The sequence below is a fragment of the Diachasmimorpha longicaudata genome, chromosome 12 (genome assembly GCF_034640455.1).
Source record: "Diachasmimorpha longicaudata isolate KC_UGA_2023 chromosome 12, iyDiaLong2, whole genome shotgun sequence".
In the NCBI taxonomy this organism is placed as follows: Eukaryota; Metazoa; Arthropoda; class Insecta; order Hymenoptera; family Braconidae; genus Diachasmimorpha; species Diachasmimorpha longicaudata.
The window spans coordinates 5,863,632-5,880,053 of NC_087236.1; the positions used below are offsets into that span (position 1 = coordinate 5,863,632).

The 16,422-nt window shown below is 44.7% G+C and overlaps 6 protein-coding genes across 7 annotated transcripts; 4 read left to right on the forward strand and 2 right to left on the reverse strand.

The window, feature by feature from the left end:
- Nucleotides 1-33: 33 nt before the first annotated feature.
- Nucleotides 34-3,930, forward strand: LOC135167809 (uncharacterized). 2 transcript variants are annotated; one of them, XR_010299925.1, is made up of 5 exons: nucleotides 34-393; nucleotides 462-2,289; nucleotides 2,371-2,560; nucleotides 2,645-2,756; nucleotides 3,789-3,930. XR_010299925.1 is itself a non-coding variant. In XM_064131377.1 (4 exons), the coding sequence occupies exons 1-3, from the start codon at nucleotides 322-324 to the stop codon at nucleotides 2,526-2,528; spliced, it is 2,058 nt and encodes a 685-aa protein (XP_063987447.1). In that variant the 5' UTR covers nucleotides 34-321; the 3' UTR covers nucleotides 2,529-2,560; nucleotides 2,645-2,865. The 2 variants fall into 2 exon arrangements, 1 of the variants encoding a protein (XP_063987447.1); XM_064131377.1 differs by lacking the exon at nucleotides 3,789-3,930 and having other exon boundaries at nucleotides 2,645-2,865.
- On the forward strand, nucleotides 3,301-4,833 carry LOC135167954 (uncharacterized). The gene is made up of 5 exons (XM_064131691.1): nucleotides 3,301-3,319; nucleotides 3,432-3,497; nucleotides 3,789-4,167; nucleotides 4,220-4,550; nucleotides 4,619-4,833. The coding sequence occupies exons 1-5, from the start codon at nucleotides 3,301-3,303 to the stop codon at nucleotides 4,745-4,747; spliced, it is 924 nt and encodes a 307-aa protein (XP_063987761.1). The 3' UTR covers nucleotides 4,748-4,833.
- On the reverse strand, nucleotides 4,834-15,803 carry LOC135167793 (C2 domain-containing protein 3). Its single transcript, XM_064131343.1, has 3 exons — nucleotides 15,664-15,803; nucleotides 10,501-10,768; nucleotides 4,834-10,182 (listed from the first exon to the last, which is right to left on the reverse strand). Exons 2-3 carry the CDS (start codon nucleotides 10,683-10,685, stop codon nucleotides 5,322-5,324), a joined length of 5,046 nt encoding a protein of 1,681 aa, XP_063987413.1. The 5' UTR covers nucleotides 10,686-10,768; nucleotides 15,664-15,803; the 3' UTR covers nucleotides 4,834-5,321.
- Nucleotides 10,930-12,346, forward strand: LOC135167842 (aurora kinase B-like). The gene is made up of 2 exons (XM_064131447.1): nucleotides 10,930-12,120; nucleotides 12,209-12,346. The coding sequence occupies exons 1-2, from the start codon at nucleotides 11,278-11,280 to the stop codon at nucleotides 12,296-12,298; spliced, it is 933 nt and encodes a 310-aa protein (XP_063987517.1). The 5' UTR covers nucleotides 10,930-11,277; the 3' UTR covers nucleotides 12,299-12,346.
- Nucleotides 12,419-14,802, reverse strand: LOC135167807 (poly(ADP-ribose) glycohydrolase-like). Its single transcript, XM_064131373.1, has one exon. It carries the CDS (start codon nucleotides 14,681-14,683, stop codon nucleotides 12,419-12,421), a length of 2,265 nt encoding a protein of 754 aa, XP_063987443.1. The 5' UTR covers nucleotides 14,684-14,802.
- LOC135168063 (cytochrome b-c1 complex subunit 9) lies at nucleotides 15,180-16,095 on the forward strand. The gene is made up of 2 exons (XM_064131916.1): nucleotides 15,180-15,320; nucleotides 15,912-16,095. Exons 1-2 carry the CDS (start codon nucleotides 15,180-15,182, stop codon nucleotides 15,948-15,950), a joined length of 180 nt encoding a protein of 59 aa, XP_063987986.1. The 3' UTR covers nucleotides 15,951-16,095.
- The last annotated feature ends 327 nt before the right edge of the window (nucleotides 16,096-16,422 follow it).

Here is a 16,422-nt window from a genome sequence, read left to right on the forward strand (position 1 = left end):
TAAATAAGAATAAACTTGAAATATTTTTTGGTTAGGAATGTGGTTCGCTGGATAAATTGTTCAATAAAAACGTTTTACTATTTTTTTATAAGAAAACTTTGTCCTTGATGTTTGAAAAAACGCGGGAACATATCCTAGAGAATTAAGAAATACCAACCCGACACTAGGGAACTTCTAGGGTTTTCTTCTGCCCAAAGTGTTCCCCCACTGTAATTTTTTTGGCGGTTGGTCGAAGTAGTATTTTACAATAAAAACATTTCCATCAAACATATCAACAAATTCCGATCAATGTTTAAATAACTCACCCCCCACAGTGTCACAATGGCGTACATAAATTGCAATGTGAGTGGTGAAATAGAGCCAAGAGTCCCTAGACATCCAACAGCAGCACCGGTAAGAACCTAACCTCTAACTTTCAAATTCTATAAACAAAACTTGACAGCAAGGGCATTCTATACTAGACTGAGACTACTCCAACAGTGCCAGAGGTGTCCCTGGCATTCGACACTCCCCAACAAAGAGGGACATTCTCGAATAAACCTAGATCCTCACCCCTGCCAACCTCATATGCCCAGTGGAAGCAGCAAGTGCCCCCTCAGCCCTCCAGCAGTCCTAAAATCGACGATGGAAAAGTCCAGAGGATATTCCGAAGTAGTTCATCACCAGGAGCTCCAAGCAGCTCATCATTAGGAGCTCTAAGAGGGGCAAATACAGCCCTTGCGATAGCCGAAAGGCCCCAGAGGCTTCCCCCAGGCCCCTTCCAGAGGGACTCTCGCCTGAAGTTTTACCAAAAAGTCGGGCCAGAATGTTCCCCATCCGAGAACAAGATCCTCCCCACCAGTAACCCCATGATCTCCCCTTCAAGAAGACCTGCAAGCTCTCTCTCACTGGCGCCCCGACCACAGGGGCCCTCAGACTTGATCGCAAAAGAAAAAATCCAGTCATCGCCTCCTCAGGAAAAACTGGACCGAGTAAAAAGCCCCTGTGACTGCCACTCCCATCAGTCAGACAACAACGAGATAATAAACAAGTTGCTGTCTTTGGTCCAGAGTCAAAATGCCCAGATACAGATGCTCCAGGGACAAGTGGAGACCCTCCTCTCAATGAGGACCGAAAGACCCAGAGACTTTGATTACCAGAGACTTCCCTTTCCTCCCCACGTCTCCCCGACTATCAGTGATCCAGCTGTTCAGAATCCACGCCTCCAGTACCCCAAATCCCCCCGAGATCTTCAGGACTTCGAGGAGAAACAGAGGGAGGACAAGTGCAAGCAGCTGATAAAGGAAAAAAAAGTATCCATCGGAGTCATGACGAGCTTTGAATTAACAGTTCAGGACGCAGTAGTTTACAACGTCGATGCTGTCCCGACGGCTCCAGATTATCAGGAACCGCCCCCTCTGGGGAAGACCCTCGGGAGTAGAACACCTGGAGCGACGGCAGTGGCTAAAGGCCCTCTTGAGCAGATCATCGAGGATTCAGAGAGTCATATGTCATCGACAGTTCAAGCCAGCAATAATTTTCACACATACTCATCAGCCAGGAAGTCACTCCAAGGGAATCTCCAGGGAGAGTCTTGTGTGGAGCCACCGCAAATCCACCAGCGAACTCCAGCTGTCATTCAGAGCCAGCCAAGTCGCCTGACGACTGAACCCCCACGTTATCAGCAGCCAGAAGGTGTCCAGAGGGATCACCAAAAATTGTCCAGTGGAGGGAGCCATATCCCTAGTCAGAAAAATTCTCCAGCTCCTCCAGCAGTTCTTGCAGCCAATATCAGGGATGATCCACCCCCTGAGGTCGTCACGAAGACCCCCAAGGTCGGCTGGACTCTCTACGATAATGTCATGTGTCAAGTTAATGAAATACTCCACAACACGCAGGACGGGCCGGGGGACGAGGGCCAGGAGATTGTCCAGGAGACGAGTGGGTCTAAACTCCGACTGAATGGAATCCAACAGTCGACTATGGAGCAGTTGAAATTATTTGGTTTCACTTTTGCTGACACGTCTGGATGCTCCGAGGGCAGGTCCATGGTCGATGGTAGGAGGATGAACCCTATTTCCATTGATGCTTCCTACTATCCACGATTGGATTATCAAGCCAATGTCATTCAGACCTCTGGGTCAGTTAGCGACAGCAATACCAGCTTGCATATGAAGGCACTGGCGATGAAGTACTTGGGGACCAAACAACTGCCCAATGTTTCCAGCCATCAGAGGGGAATGGAGCTGTTCACCAGCATGGTACTCAGTAATCTTCAGAATAATTTGCCTGGGGGACATGGGAATGATGGTGAGGATTCAAATACGCAATTTTAATGAAAAAACGGTTTGTTCAGCCCCTGGAATTAATTCATTATTAATTATTGTTTAGCCCCTCAGTTTGATAACAATCCCCGATTCCAAGGATCACCGAAGGCTTTACCAGACTTTCAAGGTGAAAATTATTTAATGCCCAGGAAACAAAGTCCACACAATCGACACAAAATATTGGATATGTCAAGCTTGAAACGTCAGCCCAAATTGCTGTAGTTCATTCGTTTCGATTATTGTTTATATTCTGAGTGAGTAATATGAGTGGCATGAATTATTTAAGAAATAATTCTTGATATTCATTGGTGCCATTTACCATTCTTTGTTTGTTCCAGAGGTTAAAGTTTGTGAAGGACAAGATCGATCGGCATTATTTAATTAATTATATCTGAACGCATCAATTAAAAACATTGGACGTTGTGCGTCTGCAGTGTTACCTCATATTACGTAATATAATTCTCTCCAGTATTTATTTTTTATATTGTTTCTATAATGACTGACTATTGTTCGCGAAGTATCAGCAGATTATAAACAAATCTATAACGCTAAAAAAGGATTGGAAAAATAATTGAATCCTCACTTTGAAAAATTGAAAATCGTAAAATCTGTCAACAAAATCCATCTTCCGCCTCCCTATTTCCGTCCTCGATTATATCCACAACCGATGGAAGGTAAGGAAATAATTCTTTCCATTGCGTGCTCGTAAAAATCTGGAAATTGGGTTACGGATGAGCCCCGTCCCCGTTCCACCGCCAGCGATGCCGAATGAATCCGCATAAAAGACCATTTCAGAACAATTCAGTCAATAATCAGCGATTTCAGAAACTACTGTGTGCCTGGTTGCCATAGTAATCCCCAATTCGTACAACTCAAATATATATTACTGATATCTTCCGTCTAATAGACCGCAACAAAGTTAAGGGCAAAAAAATTTCCATCCGCTTCGTTCAATTTTAAATTTTCGCGATAATATCAAACTGCATTAGTTGCAATGTGGGTGTGTCGCGACGGTACGTGCGTAGTGTGCCTTTGCGCATTCATTTCAAACTCAAGTAATATCCGATACATAGTTACCGCCCAGTTGTCACAGTGTGCGAGAGTTTATTTGTCAGGATGTTACAGCACCAACACAGACGTATTTTTCAATTTTCAATTCACCGCCAAATGCACTCAGCGACACGCAAATAAGTTGTTATCATTTTAGTTCTGTCGAGTGAATTTTAGATTTAATTTAGAGGTAAAACGAGATGAGTTGGCTTATCTCTAAGTTGTTTTTTAGCAATATTTCATGATCTGAGAAAGACAGCGAAATTTTTGTTATTACGTTTGTTGTAGAACACGATTCGCTCCGCAAAAAAGGTCCTATCAACAAATTTTCTATCTGCCTTAGATTGCGAGATATTTATTAAAAACGAACAGTAATTTTATAAGAAATTGTCCCATTTTTCAATTAAATTTTCATTGAATCTCTCCACGTAGGCTTCAATTACATTGTCAAAAAGCAAGAGCAGCAGAAAATATGTTTTGGCTCAGGAAGATCTCGGAACATCGGTCTCAGGACCGGAACCAGCCCATTCATGCGATTTTATATGTCCGAGGACTTTCCGAACACTGGGCCGGGACGGTACGATGTCCCGGGGGCCTTCAAGGCAGTTACTTCGAAGCCCTGCGTCAAGAGCTTCAGCCTCAAGGGCTACGGAGGGCTGGGGAGATTCGCTGTTTCGATAGCTCATACCGAGGATTACCCAGCCCCCTGTGAGTACAATGTTCCCTTGTTCCCGGACAAAGTTAAAGAGTCCAAGGTGCCCTTTGGCTCCACCGCCAAGAGAAAGGGGTTTGATACCAATCGAAACCCAGGGTGAGTTGATATTTCCATTGAGGGGAGCCACAAATCAATAATATAATTTGTAAATCAGTAGTTTTTACTGTTTAATTTGCTGTAATTGTCTTCTGATCCTGGTTCCCTCCCTTATTTATCGAAGGCCCGGGCTCTACCGGAACATAACACCCCTGACAAGGCGCATAATATTCGACCACAGTTTCGGTGGACGAGTGAATCTTCGTCTTGGAGTTGAAATTAAATGCTGCAAACGAAATACAGATACGTGTGGCATTTGCGAGGAGAATCCCATCGGCGATTACTGGCACTTGAACAACCGGATGTACCTCTGCCGGGGTTGCATGACTGTTGAACGTCAGCGGCCCAGAAAGCACACGAAAAAAGAACTGAGTAATTTTCGAGTGAGTGGCTTTCTCATTAAGGTGGAATGAATAACAAATTGATTAATTTTATCGATTTCTAAATTCAGAAAATTCGCGACTGCTCGATGATTCACTCGCACGAAGGGACAGACGCGAAAATCTGGCTAATGCACCCTGGAGTCATCCAGAAATGGTCCCAGAAAGAGGCCTATCTGTCCTCTTACTTCAAAGACTAAAATTACTTTCCTTGTGAGCCATTTGTATGTGACATCTCATTAATTATCATTTGTTGTTGGAATTTATATAGAAAATATATATGGAATATCAGTTATCTCGGTCGTTTTATTGTTTCAACGTCACGTAGTATTTACACATTCCTTAGACCTACGTAAAACTACTAAAAATTGCCTTCTATTTACAGAAAGATTATATAAAAAATATGGTAAAGGTAAATGCGTCGAGTTTCCACTAGGTAATTACTCGTATTTCCTAATTGAAGAGTACGACGTATCTGTTTACTGTAAAAAATTCCAACGTCGTAGATGAAACAGTTGAAAATTCCCTGCACGAAGACTGCATTCTTTCATGCTTGTAGTTACGTATACTGGCATTCAGCTGGTGCTGATTTAACAATAAAATTTTCTGTTAAAAAGTTAGAGTGAATCCCCGCTCCCTCTAACGTTTGATTTACGGTGGAAGAGTCCTCAGAATTATTTTCTGTATCCCCAGAATTTTTCGTTCTCTTCTCATTCCGTTCTGAATAATCATTGAGATTCTCACGAATTACCTCAATTCCTCTTCCATTAAAATTCAATTCCCTGACGAAGAATCCTCAGGACGTTCCTTCCCTTTCATCAAGACTGGTCGCCCAGGATCCTCGACAGTATTTCCCCCATCAGGAGCTTGCCTGGAGGCAGCCGATACCGAGGTCTCTGTATTCACAGAACTACAATCATCGATCTCACTTCCACTTCTCAGTGTGTTATTCTCAGAAACAGTTGTTACAGATCCCATGCTATTGCTTGCCATCAGCTCGTCATTACACGGTTTATGAATAACAGTTACATCGATGTTCCCATCGGTATTCTCAGGTATTCCAGACGGAGTGACGCGAAACAGCTCAGTGCTCTCAACTGGTGACAGTCGAGTCCCCAGAGATGTGGATTCCCCATCCAAAAAATTCCTCAATCTCCCCAAGCTCTTGTTTATCGTAGCACTGAAGCTCTCTGAGTACCTGGACTCCAGTCTCTCCAGGGTGTCATCATCAGGCGTCAAGGATGGACTGGAGGTCTGACCTGTTGCCTGCACCTCTGACATTTCAGGTAAATCCATATCTGGTAGTGCATGTCTGTACAACAGAGGATTCACCATACCATTTGAGTTCATGTGTCGAATATTTGAGGTAATGAGATGTGTCGAGAGTTCATCGTACTCAGAAGAATCATTTTGCTCGTCATTAATGAGCTCTTCTCTGACAATTGTCGATACTTTCTCCCTCTTCTGAGTCTTCGCTGGGATCTCATCCTCTTTAAGACGATCCTCATCACCACTGGAGGTCGAATTATTCCTCTTTGTCTCGGTCTTAACCTCCAAATTATTCGGCTGACTATTACTGTGGAAATTCGTATCAGTCTGCGTTGGTACAGTTCGCACATTCGCCTGGCGATTGCACTTGATGTCGTTGGAGAAATTATTGTTGTTCCTCCTGAGGCTGCTGATCAAGTCCATGATGTTTCGTTTCATGGGAAGATTGGCAATGGGGGCTGGAGCTGTGGTCAGCTGCATCGAGAGCTTGTCTAACAAATGACTTATATGCATTCGAGTGCCTCTAGCTGGATACCCCTGATCCTCCAGTCCATTGACCACTGGATCGAGGTTCTCGGGATCGTCGAGGACCCATTGGTCGGCCATGTGGCCATTGGTAATAGTCTGATGAACGTTTGAGCCGGAAGAGTAGCCTGTGTCTGTTAAATTCGCCTCTGGACTGCTGGTGACGTTGTCACTGATGTTCTGGAATTTATTAACTTCAATCTGACCGATCACTTCCCCATTTCCATTCGTTATGCGATTGACCAGCCCATTAGCTGGGGAACTGGTGTCCACAAGTGCTTCTCCAGACGTATCTTCAATATCCAGACGATTTCCGTTGTTGTCGTCACCCTCAGGCTCACCCTCTCCCTCGATAAAGTCAAAATCATTATCGAAATCGTCTTCAAAGGCTGTACTCGTGACGTCCAGGAGGCGAGACTGGAGGCGCTGTTTGATCTCATCCAACTCCGTCAATTTCTGTTTCAAGGATGAGGACAGAAATGACATGGAAGCGTCGCCCAGCCCCAGGGCAATGTCGAAGGCACAATCTGTTGGGATTTGAGAACATTCAGCAGAGGTTTTAGGGGCAGTTTGAATGTCGTTCCTTCCAGCCATTCTCTCCAGATCCTCAGGATAAGGTGATGAGAAATTCGAGTGATCCACAGGGGCTGGGGCTCTAGAAGTCCCCCCACACCTCGAGATCGACGAAATATTCTCCAGCGGTGTCACAGAAACCTTCAGCTGTCCATTAGTCTTCCCAGAAAAGTCGTTTATATCGAACCATCCAGACACCACTGGAAAACCAGCTGTCAGAATCGACAAATCAACAGCAGAAAATCCAATCACAATATCTCTTTCTCGATCAATTCTCCCATCGACCTCAGCATCCACCAATCTCCAAACCTTCATAATCAGTCTCATCTTGTCGTTCGTCAGGAACTCAGTCGATAACTTTGTGTCGCACCTCCAGTCGTACCTGGGATTACAGCTGTAGGGACACACATCAGTCCTCTCCTCCCGACCCAAGGCCTTCTGGAGGGTAACATACGTGCTGGGCTCGACTGGTCCATTGGACACCTCCACAGTAGGCAGGTGCAGAGCACACTCCACCTCAATAATTACCCTGAAGACCTCCTCATCCTCCAAATCGTCATCTGGGTCTTCAAGTCCCTTCACCCCTGGTGCCTCATTCTTCGAAGAACTGGGGACGTCGATTCTCTTCCCGACGGCCCCTGGAGCCGAGGGATAATCAACGCGCCCAGTCTGATTGTTCCCTCCAGGTGACTCGTTAAACTCAGCCCCTACCCCCACACTCCTGTAAATCTCCCTCGATATCTCGAAATTATCTCGATGACTCTCGTTGAAACTGTCACCCGAGAGACTCCCACTGTTCGATGGATTTGAACTCATGATCTGAGCGTTTGGATTCATCTCCATGTGATGATCTGACTCCCTCGTGGGGACTTGAAACTCAGTCTGTGCCTCCTGATTCGTTATGACTCTGGGGGCAGTCAGGGCCTGAGCAAGTTTATCAACAATTGTGTGAAGAACAGCTGTCTGTTCCCCTCTGAATTCCTCCGCTATTTTGAATCTCGAATCTGAACTTTTCATGTCTGAAACAGTTGAGATCTCGGTCTGACACTCCTGACTGCGAACCCCGAGCTCTCTGGTGTCTCCATGGAGATTCAAATGTTCCCTGAGGTCGTCATCAGGGGTATTTCTCCCCCGAAGATCCCTCGTCATCTCCAGGAGGGCTATCTGATCAGCAGTGCCAAGAGCCACCAGGGCTGATAGCTCTCCACAGAGTCTACCAGTGACTGGATTTGTTATCGGGACCCAATCGTCGACACTTATCACTGGAAACCGAGACTTGAGGAGATTTGGAAGAACCAGGGGATCTCTGAAGGCCACGTACAACTGGTGAACTGACAGCTTCGAGATACCTATGAGACTGTCCACACCAATGGGGCTCTTGGAGTAGATCTCGGTGATTATGCAGTTGTCCTTGGTTCTCTCCAGCAACTCTGGACCATAAATCAATGGCATTATCTGGTGGAAGTTGTATTGAGGGGTAGTCCCAGTGCACAGACGACTCGAGGATTTGTCCTGTCGCCAGAGGGCGCGACAGACGATGTAACTGCTCACAGTTGGAATATTTCTCCCTTCGACTATGTGAATCAGTCCATGGAGAAGGGTTTTCTCATCTGGACGCACTGGAACATCTGTTTTCAGTCTCTCATCAGCCCTCTCCATGTCCCTCCCAGCAGACGAGGCCTCACCACTTCCCTCACGCCTGCCAAAGTCCCTACGATCCGGAATCGTTGCGATTCCTGCGCTCGTTCCACTCGTTTTGGACTCTTCTCCAGTAGTGCACCTGTGATGATTCCCCTGGGACAGCTCCAGCACTGGGATGTTCTCCTTGGCCATGGTCACCGCGTCGATGAACTGCTTCCCGAAGTGAATTCTATCACTTCCAAGCTCAATCGTCACCCTGAGCTCCCCTATCTTTATCCCCTTCTTCACCACCGCCAGCTTTTGCGTGGAGCTCAGGTGGGAGGAGTTGACAGCGTCCCTGATGTACATTGACCCCACCCCGAGCTCCGTGGGGGTCCTCTGCTCCAGGTGACGATTGAATATCTTGAATCTCAGGGGTGTGTTCATCTGGAGATGAAGGTGCGAACGAGGGAGACTGTAGACTGCCTCGTGATGAAAATTAATTGTCTGACCGTCCTGTCGTCTCGAAGATATCTTCACTGGCTTTTTGCCCTCGTTAATCACCTTCTTGTTGTACTTCTTCACGTTCCCGAAGGCCGCGTCGTACTGCACGAAGTAGGTAACTGATATGGGAACACCATCGCCTCGACACAGACAGGAAGACTTGACTCTTCTGTATCCGGCTGGAGTCAGTGACAAGGAGTCGATGAATATCCGGAGGCTATCGACGTAGTCCATGGGGGTCGCCTCCTTCTGCTGGACTCGCAGACGATTTGATAGGATTTCCTCGTTCAATTCATCTGGGAGATCCTCAGTAGTTCCTCGAGACCAGCAACGATCAGCTGGTCTGTCGTTCCTGCAGGAGGTTATCGTGTCTGTCGCCATGTCTATGAGACTTGGGGTCGGTGATGATGATCGTAACTTCTCCAGTGCTCGTTTTTCCTCCTTTTGGGACATGCTAGAGCCCATGAAGTACTTGTAGAGGTCCTCAGGGCTGTTCTCTGGGTGATTACCCTCCAGGGAATTTTCGTTTGTGTCTGGTGAATCCTCTTCTCTGGTTTCCTTCAGCAAAATTCCTCGGAGCTTCTGGGCTTTAGCAACTACCTGAGCCACTAGCTTGTCGGTAACCTTGGAGGGAAGTTTCTCGGTCGTTCTGTTCGTACTGAACCTTTTTTCCTTCAGAATCGAGCGGTAGACGTGGTCTTCAGGGCTGAAGATGTCTCTTTCGATGGTGGGGGAAATATTGTGAGTGTGAGGCTTCTTCGGGGAGATGGTCAACTCGCGGACACCTAGGTCGAGGCCTAGAAGCGATGAGGGGGTTGCTAGGGAGGATCTGGTGTCCTTTGACTTCCTGGGGGCCCTGTGGGCTTCGCATAGCTCCAGGTGAACTGGAATGTCTCCGATTTTTGTTCCCACTTTGTTGGTTATACTGCAGTATTCGATGTACGGTTTTCCTCGGAAGATTTCCGGGAGGTCAGATATTCGCGCTGTGCCGACGACTTCGTTCAGGGGTTCGGAGATTATCAGGAGGTCTACAGTACAACAATTCGTTAGGTACTCCTCGAACAAATCCAAGTTTGTTCTTATTGCGTAGATCTCGGTGGTCTCCGCTGTCGTACGAGTGCTGGACATGGCCGGGTCCACCGGTCTGGAAGGAAGATGAACATTGGGGAGGATTGTAATAAAAAATATTGTGGAAATTCTCGCTGAGATTTTGAGGTTATGAACCACTGGGTTTTCTGAATCCTTTTATTTTTCTATTCGAATATTTAAAAGAACTGATTTTTAATTGGAGTATTGAACCTGTTGAATAACATTGCAAAAATGTTTTTAAACAATTGGAAGATCCATTGATTGATGACAGTGGATGTTCGAACCCCTTTGGTGGACGAGAATGAGACGAGAGATGGAAAGCTATTGTTAATCGTCTGTTGTCGTTAATTATTAGTAATAAACACTGACTTACCTGAAATGAGCACTGTCAGTCTCACCCCACCAGGTTGCAATGACAGTGACATCCCCTGGCCGTGTCCGATGCCAAATCACTTCACTGATCACCATTTTCAGGTATCCGTGAATTTTCCCCTGGACTAGAGGTGGTAAATATCTTGTTGCAACATCCAGATCCATTTTCCAATCATTCCGATACATGAAACGCTTGAAAATTTGAGAGCTGGGTATACAGAGACGTCATTTACGGTGCAGCTAGGTTAGCTTGATTTATTTGACGAGGACTGGCCATAGATTATGTAGCAGAGTAATCGGGAACAAAAATTGTGATTACCCGACGGTGGAGCCACCGTCCATTTTGGCGGTTGGCAGCGACAAAAAAATTATCTATGTATCTATGTATAAGATGGTCTATTGAGATAACCGATAGAGAGCACGACACTCACTGCCAAATTCAAAATGTTAGTCCGTTACTGAGGCACGTTAAAGTATCATCAACTGTTGTTGGACACAGTGAATTTGTTGTCATATTTTACTGCTATTTGCTTAATTAATAATTGTTACAATAAATCAGAAAGTGAATATTCCAACAGTGAAGAGGATAGATAGTGAAGTCGAAGCTGAATATATCGTGATTGTTGCTGTAATATTATTTATAACCCCTCCTGGAGCGATGATAAATAAATAAAACGACCTCCACTCCGAGTTTACCCCCAGGAAAATTGTGTACCACCTTCGATTTACTGTGATCTATTGTGATAGAGATCTCGAGGGCAGCTCGAGCTTGTTGAAGATGCAAAAAATGCTGAATATGGAGGGAAAAAGTGGGATGCTCAATCACGTACCCTTGCAGCATCAAAATGGAGTTGCTGAGACTATTGCTCTCATGCAGGAGCACATTGAGTGCACCAATGGCAGATACCGATGGAGTTATGATGATTTCGAGCTGGGGGCACCCCTGGGCAGAGGAAAGTTTGGGAGGGTCTTCCTCGCTAGGGAAAAGCGAACTCACTACATGGTGGCACTGAAAACTCTGTACAAGAAGGAGCTCATCCAGGGACGTGTTGAGAAACAAGCACTACGTGAGATAGAAATTCAATCACACTTGAGACATCCTCACATTCTCCAATTGTTAACGTACTTTCACGATGACAAGAAAATTTTCCTGGTTCTTGAATTCGCTGCTAGGGGAGAGCTTTACAAGGAACTCAAGAGACAACCTGGGGAGCGATTCAACCAGCATTTAGCTGCCAAATACACGTACCAAGTGGCTGACGCCCTCGATTACTGTCACAAAAACAACGTCATCCACAGAGACATCAAACCCGAGAATTTGTTGCTGGATTCAAATGGAAACATCAAACTTGCAGACTTCGGATGGTCTGTGCATGCCCCATCATCAAAACGAACCACGTTGTGTGGAACCCTGGATTATCTACCTCCTGAGATGATACAAGGTCAGACGTACAGTATCTACGTCGACCATTGGTGTTTGGGAATTTTGTGCTACGAATTCCTGGTTGGTAAGCCTCCATTCCTGAGCGAATCTCAACAAGAGACTTATACAAAAATCAAGACTGTCAATATTCACTGGCCACACTATGTGACTCCTGGTGCTAAAGACCTCATTTCAAAGGTAAAATTAATTCCTAAATAACTATATCTATATAATTTATAATTATACTATAATTATAATAAATCTATATTTTTTTTCTTTGTTCCAGCTGATCAAGAAGCAGAGCAAAGATAGAATTTCGTTATCAAACGTGAAAAAGCACTTCTGGATTCTCGAGTACAAAGATAAATCGACGTGATTTCAAAAATTGTCATTTATTATCTAGACTCCAATATTTTTTTAATACTATATACAAACGTAAGTTGTCATTAACGAATTATGGATTAATCTGATATCGTAGCATTATATGCTGAAAGTTTTATAACAATGGTGTTTTCACTACAAAAAAGTCTGATATTTTTCTCTGGCCTTTTCCACTGGGTGAGCATTTGGACCTCTTAATGCTTGTCTCGTGATCATAGGGGATATTGCTGTTCACCAATTTTTCAGACAGTGTGACCTCAGGTATGTCGAGACTCGGTGCGAATAAATCCAGCTGTGATATTCGTCTTTTCAGTCTCTCCTCCTCAGCTGTGCACATTTTGCTTTTTTCATTCTCGACTGTGACTTCAGTACGTTCAGCCAGAACTTGTGAGCAATTCATGTGCCTCTCGTTTTCCTTCAGAGATTCAGAGAATTCAGTCTTGACAGATGAATCAGGAGAGTCTGGTGCCTCCTCAGGAGCATCATCTGCATATTCCTCCACCATATTCCTGATTCTCTCCTCTTCTTCCTCTTCCGACAACTTAATTTTGTGAACTGACCTCCCTCTATCCTTGACTCTCGCTCTAGAGTGATAAATCGGTTGAACCACTTTGTTCTTGGCATCTCCATCATTTGGAGGTTTAACAGTTGAAAAATACTTGGTCAGTGGTTTCATTTTACTTCGATTAAATAAAAAACGGTAAAAATCCGAATGATCGGTTGTCGACTCGGTCTCGTATTGACGCAGCAGTGAAAAGAGTCGAGAAATATCGACATTGCGATCCAGAAGATGCCAGTACATGGCCCCAACACTGTCTCGCAGCTCGGTCTCACCAAATGTAAAATAAACCATTGAACGTCCTGCTGCTGCAGCTGCCATTAGTTGGATCAGCACCTTGAGCTTTGGATTCCCTCGAAATGCTCCACATCCCCAATTTCCTGTCGCTATCGCTGGGAGGGTGGTGTTGGGCATTACAGATGTGCTGAAGCCAACGTAGGCCTTATTCAACTCTCGAATAATATTTTTCATATTAAATTGCGAGTCTGCCTGGGTAAAATAAAGGGCATCGATAGCAACAATTGACGTTCTTCGTCGTCCACTAGTGTCCCTGGGTGTTTCGTCCACAAAATTTCCAGCGAATTTAAAACTACTGCTGTAACCCTCGTACCTGCTGTACCTCTCAATGCCAGTGACGATGAGGGCTTCAGTGTCGTCGAGAGCCTCTGTCACCAGCATCGTCACCATCAACTCGGGACATATCACAAAGCGAATTTCCTCCTGAACGCAGCCCCAGTTCAAGACTCCACCACCTACGTATTTGTTAGCAAAGTCAACCTGAAGAAGTCCAGCTCCTTCCGTTTCTATCGTTCCTTTGCTAGTTATGTGCAATGGAGGCAGTAAATTATGCAGTTTATCCCATCTTGGGCAGTTCTCCCTTGGGATGTAGCGACGCTCGATTGTTATTGTACCTTCCGGAGCTGTGGTTGTTACTCGTCTAAAATAATGAAACAGACACTTCAACTTCTCAGCAACAGCTGCTGATCTATTGGGCCTCTCTTCGTTGTAGCAGGCGAACAGGTTATTTAAATTGATGTAAGGGTACATTGCATATTCAGACTGGGGATTCGTCGAGTTCCTCCTTGGAAATGTGCAGAAAAAAGCGTTGGCCAGGAGAGACGCCACTTGGAGTTGGCTCAAGCTGATCGAACAGTTTGTGTGCTTTTTCAATAGTGGAATTGGCCCAGTGACCATTGCTGGGAGTTGCAATGCCAACTGTATCATCTGTGGGAGCAACGACTTGAAGAATATTTCAGCCTCCTCCTCCTCGACAACGTCAGTGAAAAAATGGTGAAGAGCACTGAAGTCCCATCGATCAGCGTAATTGTGATTGTAGGATAATATTGCTGTCTCCAATTGTGCAGTGGACATGAAACTTTGTAGCAATGATTCCTGAATAACTTCCCATCTCATTCGAAATTCACGGGGTTTCTCGGCCCCGCGGTCTATTGGGTACAGACTGTGAGGAGAGTTGGGCATTCTCACGTACCCGACACTCCATTTGTCGAGAATGTTGGTGGGATGGGGCCTTGGGAGCCCTCGATTATCCAGGGGCAGACGAAATAGGACTGTGTGATCGGATGATGGGGTGATTGGGGGGTGTTGATGGAAACCGAAGGGACCCAGGCCCTTCTGAATCTCATCCATACTCATTCCTCGCCATTCTGGCTCATCCCCTGGGGGCTCTGGCTCTGTGGCCTCTCTTGAACTTGGGTAGGATTCGTCCAGCAGAGGAATGTTGGAACACTCTTGTGACTCAGGATCAGAGAAGAGGTCTGGTGACATCGGCCCTTCTTCCAGGGTTATTGTATTTTCAGTCATTACAAGAATTGTTCGTCAAACGTCAATGAGTGGATGTATGTTTATCAACGGGGTTTAACCTCCAAATTCTCGTAACAGGAAAGCAACACTGTCCACGTTGGCTTTCATGAGGGTTAAATACTATTTTCCCCCAACACTTTGCACATTTTATATCGGTTTGTAATGAAAAATTAATTGAAAGAGAATTTCACTGCTCATTCAATTTTTTTAACGTTTACAAAACAACTACCACGAATCGAGTATTCACAGACACCCCGACTCATGGGTAGCGCAAAGAGGATAGACTAAAGCGCCGCAGCGGCCACAAGAGTTCCTACAAGCGTCAGCAATCTCCCCCACAATCCTGCTCTTGTCAAACAATAATCTCTGCTCTTGTCGGTGAAACAGACACATTGACACTATAGTTTACGTAAGGAGGTATTCCTCGTGAAATAAAACATCTTCGAGAGTTTATTTAGACACCAGAGGTAATTTGTTAATTGATTTCAGGGTCAAGATGTCGATCCAGGGTTTGATCTACAACACGATATTTAAGCGAACGTCGACGTTCATGCTCGCCATCATCGGAGGCTCTTTCCTCTTCGAGAGGGCCATAGATGTTACCTCTGACACCATCTTCGAGACTTACAATAAAGGCGTAAGTCAATTTGCCATTAATTTTTTATTTTTAATTGTCTCGTTGATTGTCATTTTATTTCTCGTGGGGGTATTTTCTTGGGGCAATGGGGGTCGGAGATGTAAGTGTCCAGGGGATTGTTGAGGTTATTTTTCGAATCAATACAGTCTCAGTTGTGAAAGGACTTATGATTTTCATGTTCATTGAAGGCTCGTCGATAAATCGAGTTTGTTCAATGCCTTTTTTTCATGATTTCAATTTTTCCCTTCACATTGACTGCACACATTCATCAATATGCATGCATTCTCCAATAAATATGTAAATTACTTCCACCATTGCATGCTGCATTGCATTCTATTCATACCTTTTCAATTCCACATCCAATATATTCTCTTCAATCACGAGAAACCCCCATCACCACTCGACGTTCCAACTCCATTCCAGAAGCTGTCCTCCAGCCATTATTTTCAGCTCTTGAAACCGCTAATTAATCCGGTTTTGCAGGTGTTTTTTTCTCGATAGTTTAATTATTCTTCCCTTCAACGAATGTTCTGCAAATAAGTCTGAAAATAAATACGAATGCATTGCTAACTTCATCATCTCTTGTTCCAGAAATTATGGAAGGACATCAAGCACAAGTACGAGACGTAATTAATCACTCCTGAGTGCGACACCGCCTTAGAAACTTAGGAAAACCATAAATTAATACCCTAAATTCTGCAATTGTTACTCTCAATGCGCAATAATGTAAATAAAGCCAGGTGCACGTGAATACCAAATGCACCCTTGACTCAAATTCATTCTTATCACTCTTCATTTGTATTGCAATCCGACAAAAGCCAATAGAGTAATAAAATTCCCTCTGCCCACTGAAAATTATCTCAAATTTCCATTGAAAAGCTCCAGCCCATGAATGTCAAGTACGTTTTACAAATAAATCGCAGAATCCGAACAAAAGCTGACTTTACATCAAAGGAATTGAAATGTCAGGAAAAATCAATAACATTAATTAAATCCCGGTTTGGAACAAAACCAAATCTCTTTCCCGTACTCTCCCCAGGTGAATTGGAAAATCTATAGTCTAGGAACTCTACACTACCTTCCCCAGGAACGTATCCCACCC